Below are 20,690 nucleotides of genomic sequence, written 5' to 3' on the forward strand. Positions count from 1 at the left end.
CCCTTCCAGAAATGTTGGTTTGCCGCTCGCTGCTGGTTATATCGATACACGTGTGCAGACAGAATAGATCCTAAGTACAGAAAGTACGTCACTTTAAAAAGTTTTTTTTTTTTTTAAATGCAGTTATACTGGCGTTTTAATGAATGCGTACAGACGCAATGATATGCATACGTTTAAAAAGAAGTACTGCAATTCTTCAGTGATGACGAAGGAGCCCTCTCTAGTGATGATGCAAATATTCCTTATCTTGTTTTGGGATGGTGATGACACAGATGAATTGAGTTGTCCAAACTCGCAGAAACACTTAAGACCTATGCGTTGTATCGTTTGTAAATTGGACTTTGATTTAGAAAACCGGAATATAATTCTGCACACATATGAAGTTACTAAAGGTCATTTACATTGCAGATACAAAAGCCTATTAGATGCAGCAGCAGATGTGTGTTTGAGCAGCTGGGCGCAACTCCGTGGCGTTCTTTCTGCAAGCTGGGCGCGGCGGGGAAAGAAAGCGAGCCAAAAGGCCGCGACGTCACTCGGGGCGGGCCCAAGCCCTAAATAAGACCAGCGGGATGCGAGCACCGGCGGCGGCGGCAGCAGCAGCAGCTGTCAAGCGCAGCTTCACCATGAGCGGCCGCAACACCTCCGAGCTCCACGTCCTGTGCGGCTCCAGCCAGCTGTTTCTGCAGCCCGTCTGGGACCGCCTGAGGACCCGGGAGTCCCTCGCCCAGTCTCCCTTCTTCCCGGTTCTCTTCTCCATCACCACCTACCTGTGTTTCTGCCTGCCCTTCGTTGTGCTGGACGTCCTGGGCCCCTGGGTGCCCGCGCTGCGGCGCTACAAGATCCAGCCCGACTTCTCGCCGGCGGCGCAGCAGCTGCTGCCCTGCCTGGGGCAGACGCTCTACCAGCACGTGGTGTTCGTGTTCCCCATGACGCTGCTGCACTGGGCCCGCGGCCCGGCGCTTCTGCCGCACGCAGCCCCCGAGCTACTCCGGCTGGTGTGCCACGTCGTGTTCTGTCTGCTGCTCTTCGACGCGGAGTTCTTCGCGTGGCACGTGCTGCACCACAAGGTGCCTTGGCTGTACCGGACTTTCCACAAGATGCACCACCAGAACTCGCCCTCGTTCGCGCTGGCCACGCAGTACATGGGCTTCTGGGAGTTGTTTTCTTTGGGCTTCTTTGACATGGTGAACGTCATACTGCTCCAGTGCCACCCGCTCACCATCTTGGTCTTCCATGTGGTTAACATCTGGCTGTCGGTGGAGGACCACTCGGGCTATGAGTTTCCCTGGTCCACTCACAAACTGGTACCTTTTGGCTGGTACGGGGGTGTAGTGCACCACGACTTGCACCACTCTCAGTTTAACTGCAACTTTGCCCCTTACTTCACACACTGGGACAGAATACTGGGAACTCTGAGGTCTGCTCAGGCCAAGTAACGGGCACCCCTCCGGGTATGGTGGTGGCTGCAGTGGGCAGTGGGTGCCCCTCCGAACCAGGACTGTTCCGGGACTTGGTGGTGGTTGCAGTGGGCAGTGGGTGCCCCTCAGAACCAGGACTGTTCCGGGACTTGGTGGTGGTTGCTGTGGGCAGTGGGTGCCCCTCAGGACCAGGACTGTTCCGGGACTTGGTGGTGGTTGCAGTGGGCAGTGGGTGCCTCTCAGATCCAGGACTGTTCTGGGACTTGTGTGTCGCACACTTGGATCAGAGGAAAGATACACAAGTTCTTTTATTTTTGTATTTTAGTAAGTAATTTATTACCTGATGAAAACTTATGGATAAAATCTGATGTATTTTTGCTATCCGATAAAGTAATTTATATAATTTTTGTATATCAATAATTGTCTATTTGTAAGTTCTAGTTCACTTCAATAGCCTCGACTCCTAGATAAATATAGATATTTACTACTGGCATATTTAAATCATCTCTAAAAGGATTTGTTTGTAGAACAAGGAATTTCCTATGCTTCAAAGTGCCCTAGAAGCAAGCTAAAAACCATATTTATAAAATGGGTATCTGGGCCCTGGCCGGTTGGCTCAGCGGTAGAGCGTCGGCCTGGCGTGCGGGGGAACCGGGTTCGATTCCTGGCCAGGGCACATAGGAGAAGCGCCCATTTGCTTCTCCACCCCTCCCCCTCTCCTTCCTCTCTGTCTCTCTCTTCCCCTCCCACAGCCAAGGCTCCATTGGAGCAAAGATGGCCCGGGCGCTGGGGATGGTTCCTTGGCCTCTGCCCCAGGCGCTAGAGTGGCTCTGGTCGCGGCAGAGCGACCCCCCCCCCCCAGGGGCAGAGCATCGCCCCCTGGTGGGCAGAGCGTGGCCCCTGGTGGGCGTGCCAGGTGGATCCCGGTCGGGCGCATGCGAGAGTCTGTCTGACTGTCTCTCCCCGTTTCCAGCTTCAGAAAAATACAAAAAAAAAAAAATTAAAAAAAAAAAAATACAAAAAAAAAATGGGTATCTGACATCTGATGCTGTAAACAATGAAACATGTTCCTGCTGGACAGTGACTAAGATTATTGTACTTTTTCTCTTTTTTTAATAGAACTTTATATTTATATTGAAAGAAATGTTATTTGTGCTTTTAAAAAGAAAAGAAAAAAAAGAACATGAACCAAACAAGTAATGGCTCCTGTTTCAATGGCATTTTGAGAAAGAAACAAAAAACTACAAGGGGAAGAGGGAGCTGGGATAAGGGGTGTCTGTCAGAGCCTTCATTGCCCTACATTGGAAAGAGAGAAATCTGGAGGTGGGTGTCTGTGGGCTTTATGAGAGCGAAGGAGGCAGGAGAAGGGGTCTGTTTTGGTCTAGAGATTTTATAGAGGGAAAAACACTACTGTTTTAAATGTTTCAACTGATTTTTGCATAACAGGCAACTGAAAAAATTGCCCTGTCAAGTTTTAAAGAGATTAACACCGAGCAACCATTTGATTATTGGGGGGTGGTGTTGAAGGAAGAATGGAATTAGCAGAGTACCATGCTTTGCAAAACTGGTGAGTCAAGTGTGTGCATTAGAGGGGCTAGTAGCCACAGAAAGGGGTTCAGAGTACACCCCCTTTCTCATGAAGCCATCTAGTGCAAATGGCCGTGATGCACAGCACTTTTACAATCTGGGATTTTTGTATATTCACTTTCCTTAAGTAAGACAAATGTGTGAACAGCACATCCCTTTCTCAAAGAAAAGAAACAGTGAAATTTGACCCTAGATCACTGGTTCCTCACTGTAAAAAGAGGTGTGTCTCAGATGTTCTTGGAGATTACTTGTGACAGTAAATGTCCCTATTATGGACCACCCACCTGCCGCCCATCATGTACCCCATCCAGTTGTTGCCTAATTGTTTTAATTTTATCTTTGGAGTATAGTTAGATAGGGTAAAGTTAAAAATCAAAACAATTTAGAAAAGTATAAACAATGACAGCTTTGCATGTAATCTCAGGTTTGCTATATATGAACAAAACTATCTTGTTTAAAGTTGAAAAGTCCATCTAAAAGCCCGGTCTCCACAGTTCCCCCAATGAGACTCCTCCAAATCTTTGGCAAAATGTAATCGGAATCCTGGCAGCTCACAGGCATTTTCTCATGTTCCCTCCCAATGTGTGTGTGCTCGCTTCGCTTCTTTGCTAAAGTCACCTCCTCCTCTGTCCTCAGCAAGACCATGCTGAGACTTAAAGATTATATTGATGTATAAAAATGAAATCCACAAAAATACGCAGTGCGATGTAAGGGAGAAATGCTGATTAGAGGTTGTATGTTAATATAGTGGTCAATATGCTGAGTGGAGAAAGAAGGAAGAACAGGCAGGTGGGGAATATTTGTTACAAATACTTGTTGTTGAGAGCAGCTCTAGGCACCCCAAAGCTGCCTACAAATCTTGGATAATGGCAACTGATCACAGTCGATTCTGAGAATTTTAACCATGTGTTTGTTGTGTTGCCTCACTGTATTTGGGAATTTTGCACTTGGGGCAAATTGTACACATAGAAGTTATTTGAGTTTAGAAAGGCTTTCTCAAAATTAGGTGTCTTATCAGTTTTTAATACCTTGGGAGATGGAAGTGGGGGCGAAGAGAGGATGAGAAATTTTCTAGATAGTTTAATAGCCCAATGATGATGATGATAATGATGATGATGATGAAATAGTTCACATTTGCATTCACTGTCACACACATTGTTTCACCTGCTCCTTACAATACTCTAAGGGATGTAGGTTAATTATCATTATTTAATTATTTTTTTTTTTTTGTATTTTTCTGAAGCTGGAAATGGGGAGAGACAGTCAGACAGACTCCTGCATGCGCCCGACTGGGATCCACCCGGCACGCCCACCAGGGGCAACGCTCTGCCCACCAGGGGGCGATGCTCTGCCCCTCCGGGGCGTCGCTCTGCTGCGACCAGAGCCACTCTAGCACCTGGGGCAGAGGCCAAGGAGCCATCCCCAGCTCCCGGGCCATCTTTGCTCCAATGGAGCCTTGGCTGCGGGAGGGGAAGAGAGAGACAGAGAGGAAGGGGGGGGTGGAGAAGCAAATGGGCGCTTCTCCTATGTGCCCTGGCCGGGAATCGAACCCGGTTCCCCCGCACACCAGGCTGACGCTCTACCGCTGAGCCGACTGGCCAGGGCCTCATTATTTAATTTTTAAAAAATTATTATTATTATCTAATGTTATCGATAGAGAATCGGTACCTTCATAGGTTAAGCAACATCCTCCACATGTAAAATACTAGGAGTTGGAGCCAGTTCTAGAACTTAGGTCTTGTAGTACATACTATACCTTTCTTCTGATGATGCTTAAGATAACCTCCATCTTCATAATTGCTAGAAAGATGCAAACTCTGTAACACCAACAAGTGGCCTCTCTCCACTGTTCCTTCTCAGCCACTGCCCCTCCAACACGGTGTCCCCCTGGCCCACTACTTTGATGGGGACATCCCTGGGTTCTAAACCTCTGGCTGGTGGGAGAGAAAGCCAGGGAAAGCAGGTATAGGCCACTCTCAGCAGAACTTGGGAAAGCATGAGGCTCATCAGGGCTCTGTCCCTTACTGCACATCAGCTGGGATTGCCTGGGGGGGAGGGGAACTTGACTCTGGAACTTAAAAGCTGAGTCACTCTGGAAAGTTACTTAACCTCTCTGTGCCTTGCTTTTGTACCGGTGAAATGTAGATAATCATAGGCCCCATCTCACAGAGTTGTGAGAGATTTTGAGCTACTACTATATGTGAAGCACTAGAGGGGTTGGAGACAGTGGTGGGATTCAACTGGTTTGCACCAAACTGATACCTAATTTTTGTGGAGTTTAGTGAACCGGTTGTTAAAAATGGCACTTGTAATAAGGGTTCTCTCTAAGGTGGGCGCCTGGGCAGCTGCTCAACATGGAAATCACAAATTTACATTCCTTATTCCTTTTTAATGTTCATCTGTGCAACACCATATTTTAAGAGCCCGTAGTAATGTTCATTCCATCCACAGGTGAAAAAAATTGCAGGTGAGGACACCAATCAAGAAGCAATATGGAAATACCTTAAATAACAGTTTTATTGTATTTTGTCAGGTATTATTTAATGTGTTTTCATTAATATTTTAAAACTTTCTTATAACACAATCTAGTTTTGTGTACTTCTTTTATTATTCTTATTTAAGTATTAAATGCATGAATTAAGAAACTACCTTTTGGTATGTCTTTTTTTAATACTTAAAATGGTCATTAGGACCGAGAACTGGTTGTTAAATTATTTGAATCCCACCACTGGTTGGAGGTTTTGGCCGTGTTTGCTATGATTGATACTTCGTGGATGTGAACACCAGGACTGCTGTTCCAGACTGTAGCCTTTCGTCCACAAACATGTTTGAGCTCTCCCGTCTTAGAGGGACCCAAAGGAAGTGAGTTTTTGATTCTGCTTCCATCAGAGCTGCTTTTCTCTTGTCATCTTTTCAAGGCCAGAGTGTGGAAAGAGACAGCGTTAATCTGTGTCTGACTCTGTTTCCTCATTTTGAGGCATCCCACCCCACCTCTGCCTGGAACCTTCACTCCCTGTTCACTGCCATCTTCCTAATTATCAAATCCATTGATTCCGTCACACCTCCTCCTACCCCCACCCCTGGTTTTCCATCTCCCTGGCTTTTTTTTTTTTTTAAGGTATTTGCTTTTGCTAACCAGCCTCTTCTTCGAATGTGGTTCTTGCTTGATTTTAGTGAGATTTCTCTAAACTACAGTGTGTTCGTAAAGTCATGGTGCACTTTTGACTGGTCACAGGAAAGCAACAAAAGACAATAGAAATGTGAAATCTGCACCAAATAAAAGGAAAATCCTCCCAGTTTCTGTAGGATGATGTGGCAGCATGTGCGCATGCGCAGATGATGACATAACACTGTGTATACAGTGGAGCAGCCCACGGCCATGCCAGTCGAGATGTGGACGGTACAGAGGAAAGTTCAGTGTGTTCTGTGGCTCACTAAATTCGAATCCGTGACCAAAGTGCAACGTGAATATCGGCGCGTTTATAACGAAGCGCCACCACATAGGAATAACATTACTCGGTGGGATAAGCGGTTGAAGGAAACCAGCAGTTTGGTGGAGAAACCCCGTTCTGGTAGGCCATCAGTCAGTGACGAGTCTGTAGAGGCTATATGGGATATCTACGTAAGGAGCCCTAAAAAATCTGTGCGTGAGCTCACATCGAACTGCACTGAATAGGTATGAAAATGGGAGAGTTTTCCTTTTATTTGGTGCAGATTTCACATTTCTATCATCTTTTGTTGCTTTCCTGTGACCAGTCAGAAGTGCACCATGACTTTACGGACACACTGTATTTTCCTTCCTAATTCTCTTTCTTCTTCCTTTAGGGACTGCTCCATCTCTTCAGCAGGGAGTAAACCTCAAGTGGCTTCATTTTCCATTAAAAAATATCTATATTGTGTGTAATAAATATTCTTTCTACCATCTTCAAGTGCACCCTCTAAGTCTGCTTGCATTGTGTCCTAGTACACACACACACACACACACAGATGAGGCACACATACATATATACCATGTACATGTGTAAATATATGCTGCACACACTATATATATACTGTCACATACAAGCTAATATCCATATACTGAAAGTACACGGGCAAGCCTGTATACACTATGCATGTATATATGCACATGAACTATACACACATGTAATTATACATGTACATGTACACTTTATACATACTATGCATGTATATATGTACACATCATTATACACATTTTCTGTACATGTGCCAACATTTTATGTATACAGAGAAACAATATATGTACATCACTATATACATACCTGCCCTTACACACACACACACACATCTCTAACATACCACCATTTATCTCTGCCCCTGCTTGATGTGCCTCGGTCTTGATAAATATTGGTTCAGTGTTGGATGGATCCTGGAAGCAGTAGTAACACACCTTTGCCATTAATCATGTCTTTCCTTTTTCATTCTATTCTCCATTGCTAGTTTATCCAAACTCCTAAAATGAGGCCATCTTACAACCCATGCTCTCTGTTCTAGAAAAATCCACAGTCTACTCGGTAAGAAAGTCAAGCAAATGAGTGCATCTAACCTAACGAAGTCAGTGCACTCATGCAAGGTGTTTTTGTTTGTTTGTTTGTTTGTATTTTTCCAAAGTTAGAAGCGGGGAGGCAGTCAGACTCCTGCATGTGCCTGACCGGGATCCACCTGGCATACCCACCAGGGGTGATGCTCAGCCCCTCTGGGACCTTGCTCCATTGTGGCCAGAGCCATTCTAGCACCTGAGGTGGAGGCCATGGAGCCATTCTCAGCACCTGGGCCAACTTTGCTCCACTGGAGCCTTGGCTGAGAGAGGGGAAGAGAGAGAGATAGAGAGGAAGGAGAGGGAGGAGGAAGGGTGGAGAAGCAGATGGGTACTTCTCCTGTGTGCCCTGGCCAGGAATTGAACCTGGGACTTCCACATGCCGGGCCGACGCTCTACCACTGAGCCAACTGGCCAGGGCCCTCATGCAAGGTTTTAACGAGTTGCTAAGGAAGCTTAAAGAAAGATGGGTCACTTGAGCCATGGCCATGGAAATCATGAAGGATTTGTATGTGCTCACCAGGCCGGTGAGGGCCATACCACCCAAAGAAGCAATGCTGTAGAGTCAGAGGGAAATGGAGAAAGTTGATGTACTTGAAACATGGTAGGAAGCTCAGCACACTATGAGAACAAGAAAAGTCACAGCATGTCACCTTGCCTATTGACAAGCTAACAAAACTACTTAGAACTGTTTGCTCACCTGCCTGTCACATGGTTTTTAGGAGGTTACATACAAAATTGTTTTGAAATAAATGTTAAACCTTGTTATTTGTTGATTCTTTTTCTTTCTTTCTTTCTTTTTTAGCTAGAGGGAAAGGGAGATAGATAGGAAGGAAGGGGGATGAGAAGCATCAATTCTTTGTTGTGGCACCTTGGTTGATCATTGATTGCTTTCTCATACGTGCCTTGATGAGTGACCCCATTCTCAAACCAGTGACCCTGGGGTCAAGCCAGTGACCTTTGGGCTTACACCAGCGATGATGGGGTCATGTTTATGATCCCATGCTCAAGACAGCTATCCCGTGCTCTGGCTGGCGAGCCCGCACTCAAGCTGGATAAGCCCATGCTAAAGCTGGAGACCTCGGGGTTTCGAACCTGGGTGCTCTGCATCCCAGGCTGATGCTCTCTCCATAGTGCTATTGCTTGGTCAAGCATATTTGCTGATTTATAATGAGTACATGAATAAGTGTGTTAGAAATTGGACTTGAAAATGACATGTTAAGAAGCTTAGGCTGTGTTCTCTGGGCAATGGAAGGGATGGAGTGAGGATGCCACAGATTGTAAGCAAAGAAATACTGTGATTCCATCTGCTATAGGATAATGGGTAGCAGAGAATGGATATGGGGATTACAGTTAGGAGATTGTTACTAATTCTGCCAGGATTTTAATCCTGGCTCTACTGCCTAGGAATTTGTACCCTTGAACAAATCACTTAGTCTCTTTTTTTTTCTAACCCTAAACCTAACCCTAACCCTATCCCTAACCCTAACCTTAACCCTAACCCTAACCCTATCCCTAACCCTAACCCTAACCCTAACCCTATACCTAACCCTAACCCTAACCCTATCCCTACCCCTAACCCTAACCCTAACCCTATCCCTAACCTTAACCCTAACCCTAACCCTATCCCTAACCCTAACCCTAACCCTAACCCTATCCCTAACCCTAACCCTAACCCTATCCCTAACCCTAACCCTAACCCTAACCCTAATCACTTAGTCTCTTGAGGTTCAATTTCCTCTTCTGTAAACAGAAGGTGGTAGTATATCCCCTTAGAGTTGTGGTAAGAAATAAGTAAGATATTTAGAGAATTTAATACTTTTTCTCACATGTAGCAAACACTTTGTAAATAGAAGCTCTTCTGTTACAAAAGGGTTATGGTCACAGACAGCATGCTTGTCCCAAAACAAGTGGAGATGAGGTTCAGAGGAAGAAATGCATTTCTTTTTGATCATATAATTAACAACATGCTCATGGAAAAATTTCAAATGCTAGAGAATAGTGTAAAGTAAAAAGTAACTTTCATCCCCATTCAATAAAATTTATTCCCACTTCAGCAATAATCAAAGTTAACACTTTATTTTGGTACCAAACCAGAAATGTATGAGTCAGTTTGTCTTTCTTTCTTTTAGCTGGGCTGCATTAATTATTATTATTATTATTATTATTTTGAGAGACAGAAAGGGAGAGAACGGAGAAAGAGAGAGAGAATGCGAGTTAGTGTGAACAGAAATTCTTTAAACAAAGGCCTAAGGGCATTTCCTCTCTAAATAGTTTTTGCTTGTTGATTCTTTCTATTATCTTTTGATCACCACTCAAAACAAGAAGAGAAATTCAAGTTGTCACTCTTCCACAGCTTCCATGAAAGGATCGCTGGGTCCCGTGACTGTTCTGAACCTGAACCAGCAGGCCAACGGCAGAGCAAGGTTTCCTTGCTCCCTGGAACTGGAAGTGCCCCTTGCTCTCCCCTCCTCACACCTACTTCAATGACAGCTCTTACAGTAACCTCACTCTCTGCCTTCTTTACCAGGGAATAAGGTCTCTGCGAGAAGGGGCCATGTCTTTGAGATCTTTGATTCTTACACTTGGGAAGTGCTCAGTCAATATCTCTGGAGTTTAGGCTCTAAGATTTGGAGCTTGAAGTGACTGGGATTGAGCCGCCTGATCTTTCTGTTTGGGGGAAATCATCAGATCACTCTTAACATCAGTTTTCCTCTCTGTGAAATGGGTGGAGGTTGGGGTAGTAATAACTGGCCTTGCTTACTTCGTCTGGAGGCCGTGAAAATCAAGTGAGGTAGAGCAGTAAGATGCTGAGTGGGTGGTGGATGCTCTGTAGGTAAGTAGGACGGTGTGGAACTTATGCATCTATGAAGGCATGAAGGTGCGCTCGCTCCTGTCTCCCTCCATCTCTGCCAGGATGGTGCTCCTTCATGGCTTCCTCAATCCAGCCGCTGCCTCTCAGGCTTCAACCAGTTTCCTTTCTTTGTATTCCTCTACTCTGCACTCTCTGGTTCTTGCTTCCCTGTTGACTCTCAGAAAAATATAGGAGAGGGACGCCTCGGAGGAACCAGAGTTAGGGGAAATTGGCCACTCAGGGCAATACAGTTTGCAGAAGTAGCCAGAGCAGTAGTATTTGTGCCAGAGTCAGATGTAGTGTCAATCTAAGACACGCCAAGGACAGGATCCAAGCCAAGAGCCGCAGCTTGCTACAGAAGTAGAATTTGGCAGCGAAGGGCCTTTAAAAGAATAAGCCTGTTGCAGTTGGATACTAACCAGAAAGAAGTCAGCCCCTACTAGGCGGTCTGAATCCCCAGTTAGGTGGTGGAGAAAAAGAAGGGAGGCTGATCCTTGGCAGTGGGTTTGTTTAGCCTGAGATATAGCATTACTGAAGGAAGACAGCTCCCGTGCTAACACTTGTCAAGGTCAGAGATTCTGTGAATGACAAAGCTGAGACAACACTGTCCAGTTTCCTTTTTTTATGAATAAGGAATCTGAGGCTCAGATGAGAAGTGACTTTTTACTGAAGCACACAGCTGGGCTGGAACTGGAAGGCCTGTGCGCTTCCTGTTTCTCCCTGCTGCTTCCCGTCCACGTGCTGGGTGGTCGGGGCCACTGTTTCCTGCGGAGTAGCAAAGATATGGTTATGGGACACTGCTTAGAAATAACCCATATTCTTTTTATTAAGCTGATCTGAGAGAAAGAGAAAGAGACATCAACCTGTTCCACTTATGTATGCATTCTTTGGTTGATTCTTGTTTGTGTCCTGACCAGAGATCAAACCCCACAACCTTAGGGCATATTGGGATGACGTTCTAATCAACTGAGCTGCTCAGCCAAGGCCAATTCATATTCTTTTAAGTCATTTGCATGGACACAACATACACAGCTGTGCTCATTTATAGCAACTTGAGAGGTGTTTATTTCAAATGTTGCTAAGATCTATCCTGCCACATAACTTTGCAAGTAATTGGGGTGAACTTTTTCCCTGAAAACTCTGAAATGCTCTGTTTTGAAAATGTTTTAGAAAGCAACCATACAGTGGAATACAATTCAGCAAAAGGCAGGAATAAACTATTGATACATGCAACAACAAAGATGAATCTTAAACTAATTATGCTGAGTAAAGGAAACTAGACCATTAATGTGTACACTATACGGTCTGTTTATATAGCGTGTACTATATGATTCTATTTATATAAATGCCCAGAAAATGCAAATGAATCCACTGTGACAGAAAGGAAGTGGTGTTGTTTGGGGAAGGGAGAGGGCAGAAGTATGGCTCACCCGGGGGCACCAGATGACTTTCATGGGTGATGGATATGTTCATATCTTGATTATATTGTTGGTTTAATAGGTGGATACATATGTAAAAATTTATCAAATTATATACTTGAAATATGTGTAGTGTATTGTCTATCAATCATATAAATGATGATGATGATGAAGATAATGATGATGATAAGTTAATCCAGGACATTGTATCCTAAATTTCAGCTTTGGACTGCTGTAACAAAATGCCACAGACTGGATGGCTTAAATAACAAACCTTTATGTCTCACAGTTCTGAAGTCTGCGAAATCCAAGGTAAAGGGGGCTGGTAGATTTGGTTCTTAATGAGGGTTCCCTTCTTGGTTTGCAGAGAGTCTTCTTGTTATGTCCTCACATGATGAAGAAGGAGAGAGAAATCTCTGATCTCTCTCTTCTTATAAGGACACTAATCTCATTATGGGAGCCCCACCATCATGACCTCATTTAATCTGAACTACCTGCCAAAAGCCTCACCTTCCCCATTGGGAGTTAGCGATTCAACATAGGAATTAAGTGAGGAGGCACAAGCATTCAATCCATAACAGTATTTGTAAAGGATATGCTCAGTATTCAGTAGGGTGGAGTGTCTTGTAATGATTAATTACATCAAATTGATTAAAATGTTTTCCAAGTCTTCCATATCTTTATTTTTTTTTTTTAATTTGGTCTATCAATTATTTTTTTGATTTAAAATTTTTATTTTTAGTCTGACTAAGGGTGGCGCAGTGGATAGAGCATCGACCTGGGATGCTAAGAACCCAAGCTTAAAACCCCAAGGTCACCAGCTTGAATGTGGGACCATAGACATGACCCCATGGTCACTGGCTTGAAACCCAAGGTTGCTGGCTTGCTCAAGGGGTCACTGGCTCAGCTGGAAACCCCAGGTCAAGGCATGTATGAGAAGCAATCAATGAACAACTAAAGTGCTGCAAGTATAAGTTGATGCTTCTCATCATGCCTTTCTGATGTCTGTTTGTCACTCACTCTCTCACTAAAATTATTTTTTCTAAAGTAAAATTTTTATTTTTAATTTATTGTGTTGACATGGTTTCAAGTGTCCCACTCAATATAACAGCCTCTATACCAGGAGTCGGGAACCTATGGCTCGCAAGCCAGACATGGCTCTTTTGATGGCTGCATCTGGCTCGCAGACAAATCTTTAATAAAAAAATAATAACGTTAAAAATATAAAACATTGTCATGTATTACAATCCATTCATTTCCTACTGCTCATGTTCATGGTTGCAAGTGGCTAGAGCCAATCACAGCTGTCCTCTGGGACAACACCAAATTTTTATTGGATAATGTGTAATGTACATAGGTCATTGTATGGCTCTCACGAAATTGCATTTTAAAATATGTGGCGTTCATGGCTCTCTTAGCCAAAAAGATTCCCGACGCCTGCTCTATACACTGCATCATGCACCCAACCCCAGGTCTATTAATTATTGAAAGCAGGTATTTTAAATTTCTGTTTTTAATTGTGGATGTATCTGCTTGTTTCTTCTTTAGTTTTATCAGTTTTTGTTTCATGTATTTTGAATTCTGTTATATGAGCTACAGAAACATTTAAGATTATTATGCACTCCTAATTTATTGAGGACCTATGTAGCAAACATTCTTCTACATGATTTCCATACATAAACTCTTTCACTGTTAAGGACTTATTCAGCATTTACTATCTCAGTTTTAGAGAGCAGAAGAAAACTGGTGCACAAAGTGTTGAAGAATCTTACTCAAAGTTTTATATAGCAAGATAAAACCCCAAGCAGTTAGATTTCAGAGTCTTCAGTTTGGACTAGTATGTTATTTTATTTTATTTATTTTTTTTGAGAGAGAGGAAGAGAGAGAAGACAGAGAAAGAGACAGATACAGGAAGGGAGCAAAATGAGAAGCATTAACTCGTGGTTGTGGCATTTTAGTTGTTCATTGATTGCTTCTCATTCGGGCCTTTACTGGGGGGTGGGGGAGGGTCCAGCTGAGCCAGTGACCCCTTGCTCAAGCCAACATCCTTGGGCTCAAGCCAGTGACCACAGGAACACGATTCCACACTCAAGCTGGCAACTCCGTGCTCAAGCTGGCAACCTTGGGGTTTTGAACCTGGGACCTCAGTGTCCCAGGTTGACACCCTATCTACTGTACCACCACCAGTCAGACAAGAACCAGCATGTAATTTTAGATGTGAAAGGTGAGGATTTAAACTTTGGGTGGGGTCAGGGTAAGAAATGTGATTAGATTACATGCTCCTTTGAAAATCTGCATTTTGTTGTAGTTTTTGAACTGGTTCATATCTTGGCATATCATACACATATCTATTATCAGATGGGAAAACAAAACATATTCCTACTAAAATTGAAGTAATTTATGTTTGAACCAACATTTAAATTCCACGTTTCTATTCCTTTCTCTTGGTGCTTTGTGTGTGGACAGGGAGCTGATTGCTCTCTTCTGTACCTAAGTTATACAAAAGCAGTCCCAAGGTAGCTGATGGAAAAAAGAAAGTATTTTAAATAAACTTTTATGAGTCTGTAAAATCCATTGCTAAAGCAACTCAGTAACCACACCCACTTTGCCAGTAGAGCTTTATTCGTACCTCCTTCAACCTCCTTTGTTTCTTGTTCAGTGACTCCAAGATAGGGCATGAACTTTTAATCAAAAGAACAGATTTCAGTTTTGACTTTTCCACTGACTAACTTGTAATTTTGGGAAAGTGACTTAACTGATGTGTAAAATGGATCTACAAAAAGGTATTTTAATAGTAATACATAAAACACTACTTAAAGGGAGTATTCTTATTATAATTATTATCACTCTTTATAAATAAAGGAGGCCTTCTTCCTTGAGTATCTGTGTAGCAGACTGAGTCAATGTTGACACAGCACTGGCGCTGCATAACGACATTTCAGTCAACTATTGACCATATATACGATTATGGTCCCGTAAGATTATAATGGAGCTGAAAATTTTCTATTGCTTGTTGATATTACAGCCATCTTAATATCATAGTCATGATAAATTGTAGTCATCACAATGTCATAGCCATGGTAACCTTGTAGCCATCATAATACGGTAGCTGTCCTAATGCTGTAGCCATCCTAACATGGTAATACAATGTGTTATTCACATGTTATTGGTGATGCTAGTGTAAAAAAATACTACACAGCCAGTCATACAAAGGTATAGCACATAGAAGGCTATATACCATCTATCTTTGTGTAAGTATACTCTATGATGTTCACACAATGACAAAATCGCCTTGAGACACATTTCTCAGAAGGTATTTCTATTGCTAAGTGGTGCATGTTTGTAATTGTCAGTTACTGAGTCCGTTTTGTGTATCAGGCACTTTTATCTACGTGAGCTCACTTAGCCCTCATTTACCCAACAAACTTTAGAAACTTTTCATTATCACTTCTTTATAGAGGAGGAAACTGAGACTCAGAGAGGTTATATGACTTGCCTGTGACGATGTCCAGAACGCATATGGAAACCAGAACATTAATTCAATCTGTGAGTATAGCTTCTTTCTTCCACATACCTCTCCTCGGCTCCTTCCCTCAAATGAGAGAGGCTCTCCTAAGCCTGTCATGTACAGCCATTCAGGTTGTACACTGAGCAACTCCAAGGAGTGTCATTCATTTTCATATGTTATGTACTAATGTTCATGGTGCCCGTTGGACGTATGCAAAGCACAACTTGCAGACATGTATGAGGAGTTCCTGGTGCAGCTAATGTGTTTATTCAGAGGGAGAAAAAGAGTTTGTTGACAGCCACATTGTCACCCTTGCATTCTTCTTTTCAATCATTCTTGGAGGTGCTTTCCATGTTTTTTTTTATAATTTTGAATAAATGACCTAAAGGGACCTGACCACACCACCTCTCATCATGCGAATAATCTTGCATTTGTTCTATTCTTTGAGTATTAACCTTCCACCTGCCCTTACAGGATTTCCACCTTCCAAAAAAATGATGTAAAAATTAATTGTGCACGTAGCTTGATTCGGCAGTATTATGCCAAAATGTAGGCAAAAGTGAGCTCTTATTTTTCAGTTCATCTTGTCAGATTATCTTCATGTATTTGTGTGGGCTTAAGCCGCTAAAAGTCTTAGAGGCAGTCTTCCATGAAATAAACCTTTTCATGTCTCATTTTCCAGAAAATGCAGCTTAGCATGGCTCTGTGCCTTTGGCTGTACCTTCAGCTATCTATGAGAGGAAATATGAATTTAGGAGTAAGTTAGAGAACTAGTTTTCATTTGGGCTTGTGTTCTTCTTCTCTAGGACAATTTCCTAAATACTGTGGTCCATGGAGGTCTTTCTCTACCAGCTAAGCTTTAATCATTGTGCTTGCACTCAGGGAGCTAGAGGTAGAAGAAACACTAAGTTTCAGGGCTCTGACAAGGGTCCATGGTTTGAGCTGAGTCCCATTAATGATTTTATTTATGACCTCAGTAATATATAGTTACAAAAGGATTAGTATACTTCCTTTATATTTATATAGGGTTTTATAGAATGCTCTCACAGCCAAGAATTTTGATCCATATCATAATCTTGTGAGGTTGGATGGATCGGTAATTTTATGTCTTACAAAAGAAAAATCTGAAATATAAAGCTAGAGATACCAAACAAGATGTTTAAGTTCACAAAGCAAATCAGAGTCTGGAACCTTGTCGCAATCATTTCACCTCTTTGGAGGTCGTGCAGTCTTACATTCTTTGCTTTTCTCAAGTCCTAAACCCAAAGTTTCACTACAACAATGTGGAGAACATTTAAAATCTTCCCAAATTATTATAGTGATTTTAGACTAAATATAGTTGAGTATTCCGGTAGAATAAATCCATGTCTTTGTAAACTGCCTTCTCCAGAATTAGCCCTTTCTATAACCCCAATCGTCTACAAGTGCCAACATAAAAGGGCAGAACTCCAACTGCTGCCTGTTAAGAATTGCTTCAACAAGAACTACTCCGAGCAAGTATTCATATCCCCATATAAACATGCGACCTCTACTGGCCTGCAGAGGTATAGGGAGGTAGAGAGCACAAACAATCCAGCCTATTTAATTGTCAACTCAGCCAGATTGTGATGCTATATTCATTTTCAGGGACTTGGCAAAAACTTTATCCCCGCAGAAACCAATGCATACACCCTCTAAATGGTCCCTTCTACTTCCTGTCTTAAAATGTGGTCTGCAGGGACATGACTCTTTTGTGTCTAGACATGCATGGTGATAGAAGTGTCTGCGTTAATGTACACCATTAATGGATGACAAGTAAGAGATCTTCCTTGTTCTCTTTGAACATCTAGGTTCTTGTGAACAATTGAACTAACTTGAAGCTAGGCTGTTGATGTGAAAGGCAAATATTATTTAGAAAATGGAAATTTCTAATTCAGTGGAAGCCGGCACTAATCCACAACTCAGTGGGGAGTTTAGTAAAGAGATCAGCTAAGACCAAGATTAAAGCAGGTTAGAATGAGAATGCAGGAAATGGGAGAGTTAAGGTTTGTGGTTTTGAATTTCCTTGTGTGGCTTGACATGGTTTCAAAAACTTCTTTTTCCAAGTGAAACACCAAGGCAGTAGTTTCACTGAAAGTTGGTATTTCTAACTTCCTCCAGGTCCCTTGAGGGGAAACACTTTTATTAAATTATTGCTGGTGGGAAATTTATGATATGCCAGCACCAATTTGAGGTGTTCTCTCTGATAAACCAGAAACATCAAAAGAAGACAAAATGGGGACAGTGGAATACAGTATTAAAACTCTTTGTTGGAGGTAAATACTTGAAAATATATCTATTCTAGGATGATATTTTATAAAGGTTCTTTCTTTTCTTGAAATTTTACATGAACATGGAATAAGAAACAAGAGAAAACAGGAGCTGTTACGGCTGAATGGCAGTAGTTGTACAGAGCCTACTTAATCTGCCGCCTACACATCCCCTGGGGAAGATCTGAAACACTTCAGAGTTCTAGGAATGCAGTGAAAAACCAGACGACTAGGAAAACCCTGTAATTTCTTTGTGGGGAATGAAGTGGTATTTCTGTAGCAATTGCTAGAGGACACCCAGAAGAAAGAATCAGACTGTGAATTCTTTGAGAGACAGGATCTTAATATACTATTTCTGTATTGTTGACGACAAGAATAATACCTGTCACACGGCAGAGGCTGATTAATTTAGCAGTTTGTTAAATAAGTGACTATATTTTTGAAAAAAATCTGTATTTGAGTGATTAAAGTACCTAAAACTAAGGGGGCACAGGAAAGTAAGTATATCAAGGAGAATGAATGTGGACCTCATATGTCTTGATGTCCTCATGATTGTTTAGCTGGAGAGGTAGTTCTTGCTATTGGGTCCTAATAAAGAATGAGATACATAGCACTAATATATCTTTCAGCTTAATGAAGTGTTAGCTGGGTATATTATCAGGTATAGTTTACAAGCACCCTAGAAATAGGCTTTTAAGAACCTATAAAACCATGGTTCTCAAATTTTAGAATACATATGAATCACTCCAGGAAACTACAAAAAAACCCAGATTCCCGAACTGTTCTCCAGATATTGTAATTCAGCATGTCTGGGGTAGGGACTAGGAGTCCTTATACAAATGGTTCATGGGCCACACTTTGAGAAATCCTGGTGCTCTGGATGAAAGATGCAGGAGAGAAAACATAACTGCTTGTTCTTGTAGGTGACAACTACACTTCTAGATTTTGTGAATTCTAGGCCAGGGGTCCCCAAACTTTTTACACAGGGGGCCAGTTCACTGTCCCTCAGACCGTTGGAGGGCCAGACTATTAAAAAAACTATGAACAAATCCCTATGCACACTGCACATATCTTATTTTAAAGTAAGAAAACAAAATGGGAACAAATACAATATTTAAAATAAAGAACAAGTAAATTTAAATCAACAAACTGACCAGTATTTCAATGGGAACTATGGGCCTGCTTTTGGCTAATGAGATGGTCAATGTGCTCCTCTCACTGACCACCAATGAAAGAGATGCCCCTTCCGGAAGTGCGGTGGGGGCTGGATAAATGGCCTCAGGGGGTCGCATGCAGCCCGCGGGCTGTAGTTTGGGGACCCTTGTTCTAGGCAAACTAAGAATCTGTGTATGGCCTGACCTGTGGTGGTGCAGTGTTATTTGCTGATTTATTGATATAGCTATTTGACAAGTGTAAGGTTATATCTTATATGGTTTTAATTTTCATTTTCCCAAGGATTAGTAATGTTGAGTATCTTTTCATTTCTGTTGGCCATCTGTATGTCCTCTTTGAAGAAGTGTCTACTCAGGTTCTCTGCTTATTTTTAAGCTGGATTGTTTTCTGGTATTGTTATATGTGTTTCTTACATATTCTGGGTTGTTGGGCAGATAAAATATATTATGCTCACTTTGTTAAAGATGGCGCTGCCCACGTGGAGGCCATTGCCCAGGTGATATTAATGTGTGTCTCTGTGGGCTGTGGGCAGGCAGGATCATTGTAGCCTGGGGCTTGGTTTTAGGACTAAGCCTTTCCCACCCTTTTTGATGTGGGGTGGTACAATCCAATCATGCCTCAGAGAAGTAACTTTGTATTAGAGACTTCCCTATTTTGTATATTGGATTAAAGGTTTGGATTTCTACACTATAAAATGGGGGCAGAACGGGAGCTTGCTCTCTTGGTTCCTGAAATTATCATTAGAGGAGAGAGCAGAGCAGAGAGCAGAGAGTGGCCACTTGGAGGAGGCCAGGAGAAGCAGCCAAGATGGCGGAGTGCTGAGTGAGAAGCCAGTTAGTGCAGAGTTTGTGTATAGAGAAAGAAGGAGATGGGGAACAGAGGTGAATAAGTCTGGTAAGCTAGAAACCTTTGATTCTAGGAAACTCGGATAAGTCAGTAGCTTTGTGAGCTCTGAATGTGAGTGGGTTTTGGAGCCCAGTGTGTGTTTTTACTTGCCCGCCGGGTGCAAGCTAGGATTAAAGAAGATGGCCCATCAGTTTTTGTCTCCATTGTTTCTTTACCAACTGTCCGAATTCAATGCGAACCTGCATGGGCCGGGTGGCTGTGATGGTGGCCTTGCCTACTGGCTCTACATTTGGCGTAGTCTGTGGCAGGATTCGATACAGTTCGGTATGGAGCTGCCACCACCTTTGAGCAGTGGAGTAGAGGACTGGCTGCTGTTATGGTTCCCATGGCTGTCCTTTTGGGGACCGTAGGCTGGCTGGCTTTTACAGCCATATGTGAGGAAACCAAGAGCTCTGTGGAAGAGGCTGCCCGGGACCTGCCAACCGAGCAGTGGAAGGAGCTGGAGCAAACGTGGGAGAAAGAGATGCTGACCCTGGAGCTGGAGGAAGCGCTGGAGGAGGAGCCCGACCAGGTTTGCGAGATTCGCCTGGAAGTGGAGCAGCTGCTGGAGGAGGAATCACAGGTTCGTGAGTTGCAGATTGCCCTGGACGTTGTGAAGAGCCAGCAGTGGCAGGAAGCCGGGGCCAGGGCTGAGGCCGGGCCCGTGGCTGCAAGCCTGACAGTAGGAGCTGGTGTTTTCAGTTCCTCTTTGGAAGATGAGGAGAATCGGGCTGGAGTTACAATCCACAGTCTCCAGAAGGTGAAAGCCCAGCTGGAAGCAGCACCTACTACGGCCCTGGTAGGTCTGCGATTTGGGGACATAGGGCTGGACATGCTTTCCGGAGCAGAGATGAAAATGCTGACTGCCATTGCCATGTGCTCCTCTTTGGGACAGTGTAAGACCTGCTAGGACGGCAGGGATGAAGGGGGTGGCTGACACCCCATGTGCATGGACTGATTTCCTGGACTACGACCGGAGTGGGTGTTGGGCAGATAAAATG

The 20,690-nt window shown here is 43.1% G+C and overlaps 1 protein-coding gene across 1 annotated transcript; it reads left to right on the top strand.

Moving 5' to 3' along the window:
* Positions 1 to 581: 581 nt before the first annotated feature.
* On the top strand, positions 582 to 2,027 carry CH25H (cholesterol 25-hydroxylase). The gene has a single exon (XM_066349007.1). The coding sequence runs from the start codon at positions 624 to 626 to the stop codon at positions 1,434 to 1,436; it is 813 nt and encodes a 270-aa protein (XP_066205104.1). The 5' UTR covers positions 582 to 623; the 3' UTR covers positions 1,437 to 2,027.
* Positions 2,028 to 20,690: the final 18,663 nt, after the last annotated feature.

This window comes from Saccopteryx leptura, chromosome 9 (genome assembly GCF_036850995.1).
Source record: "Saccopteryx leptura isolate mSacLep1 chromosome 9, mSacLep1_pri_phased_curated, whole genome shotgun sequence".
Taxonomy (NCBI): domain Eukaryota; kingdom Metazoa; phylum Chordata; class Mammalia; order Chiroptera; family Emballonuridae; genus Saccopteryx; species Saccopteryx leptura.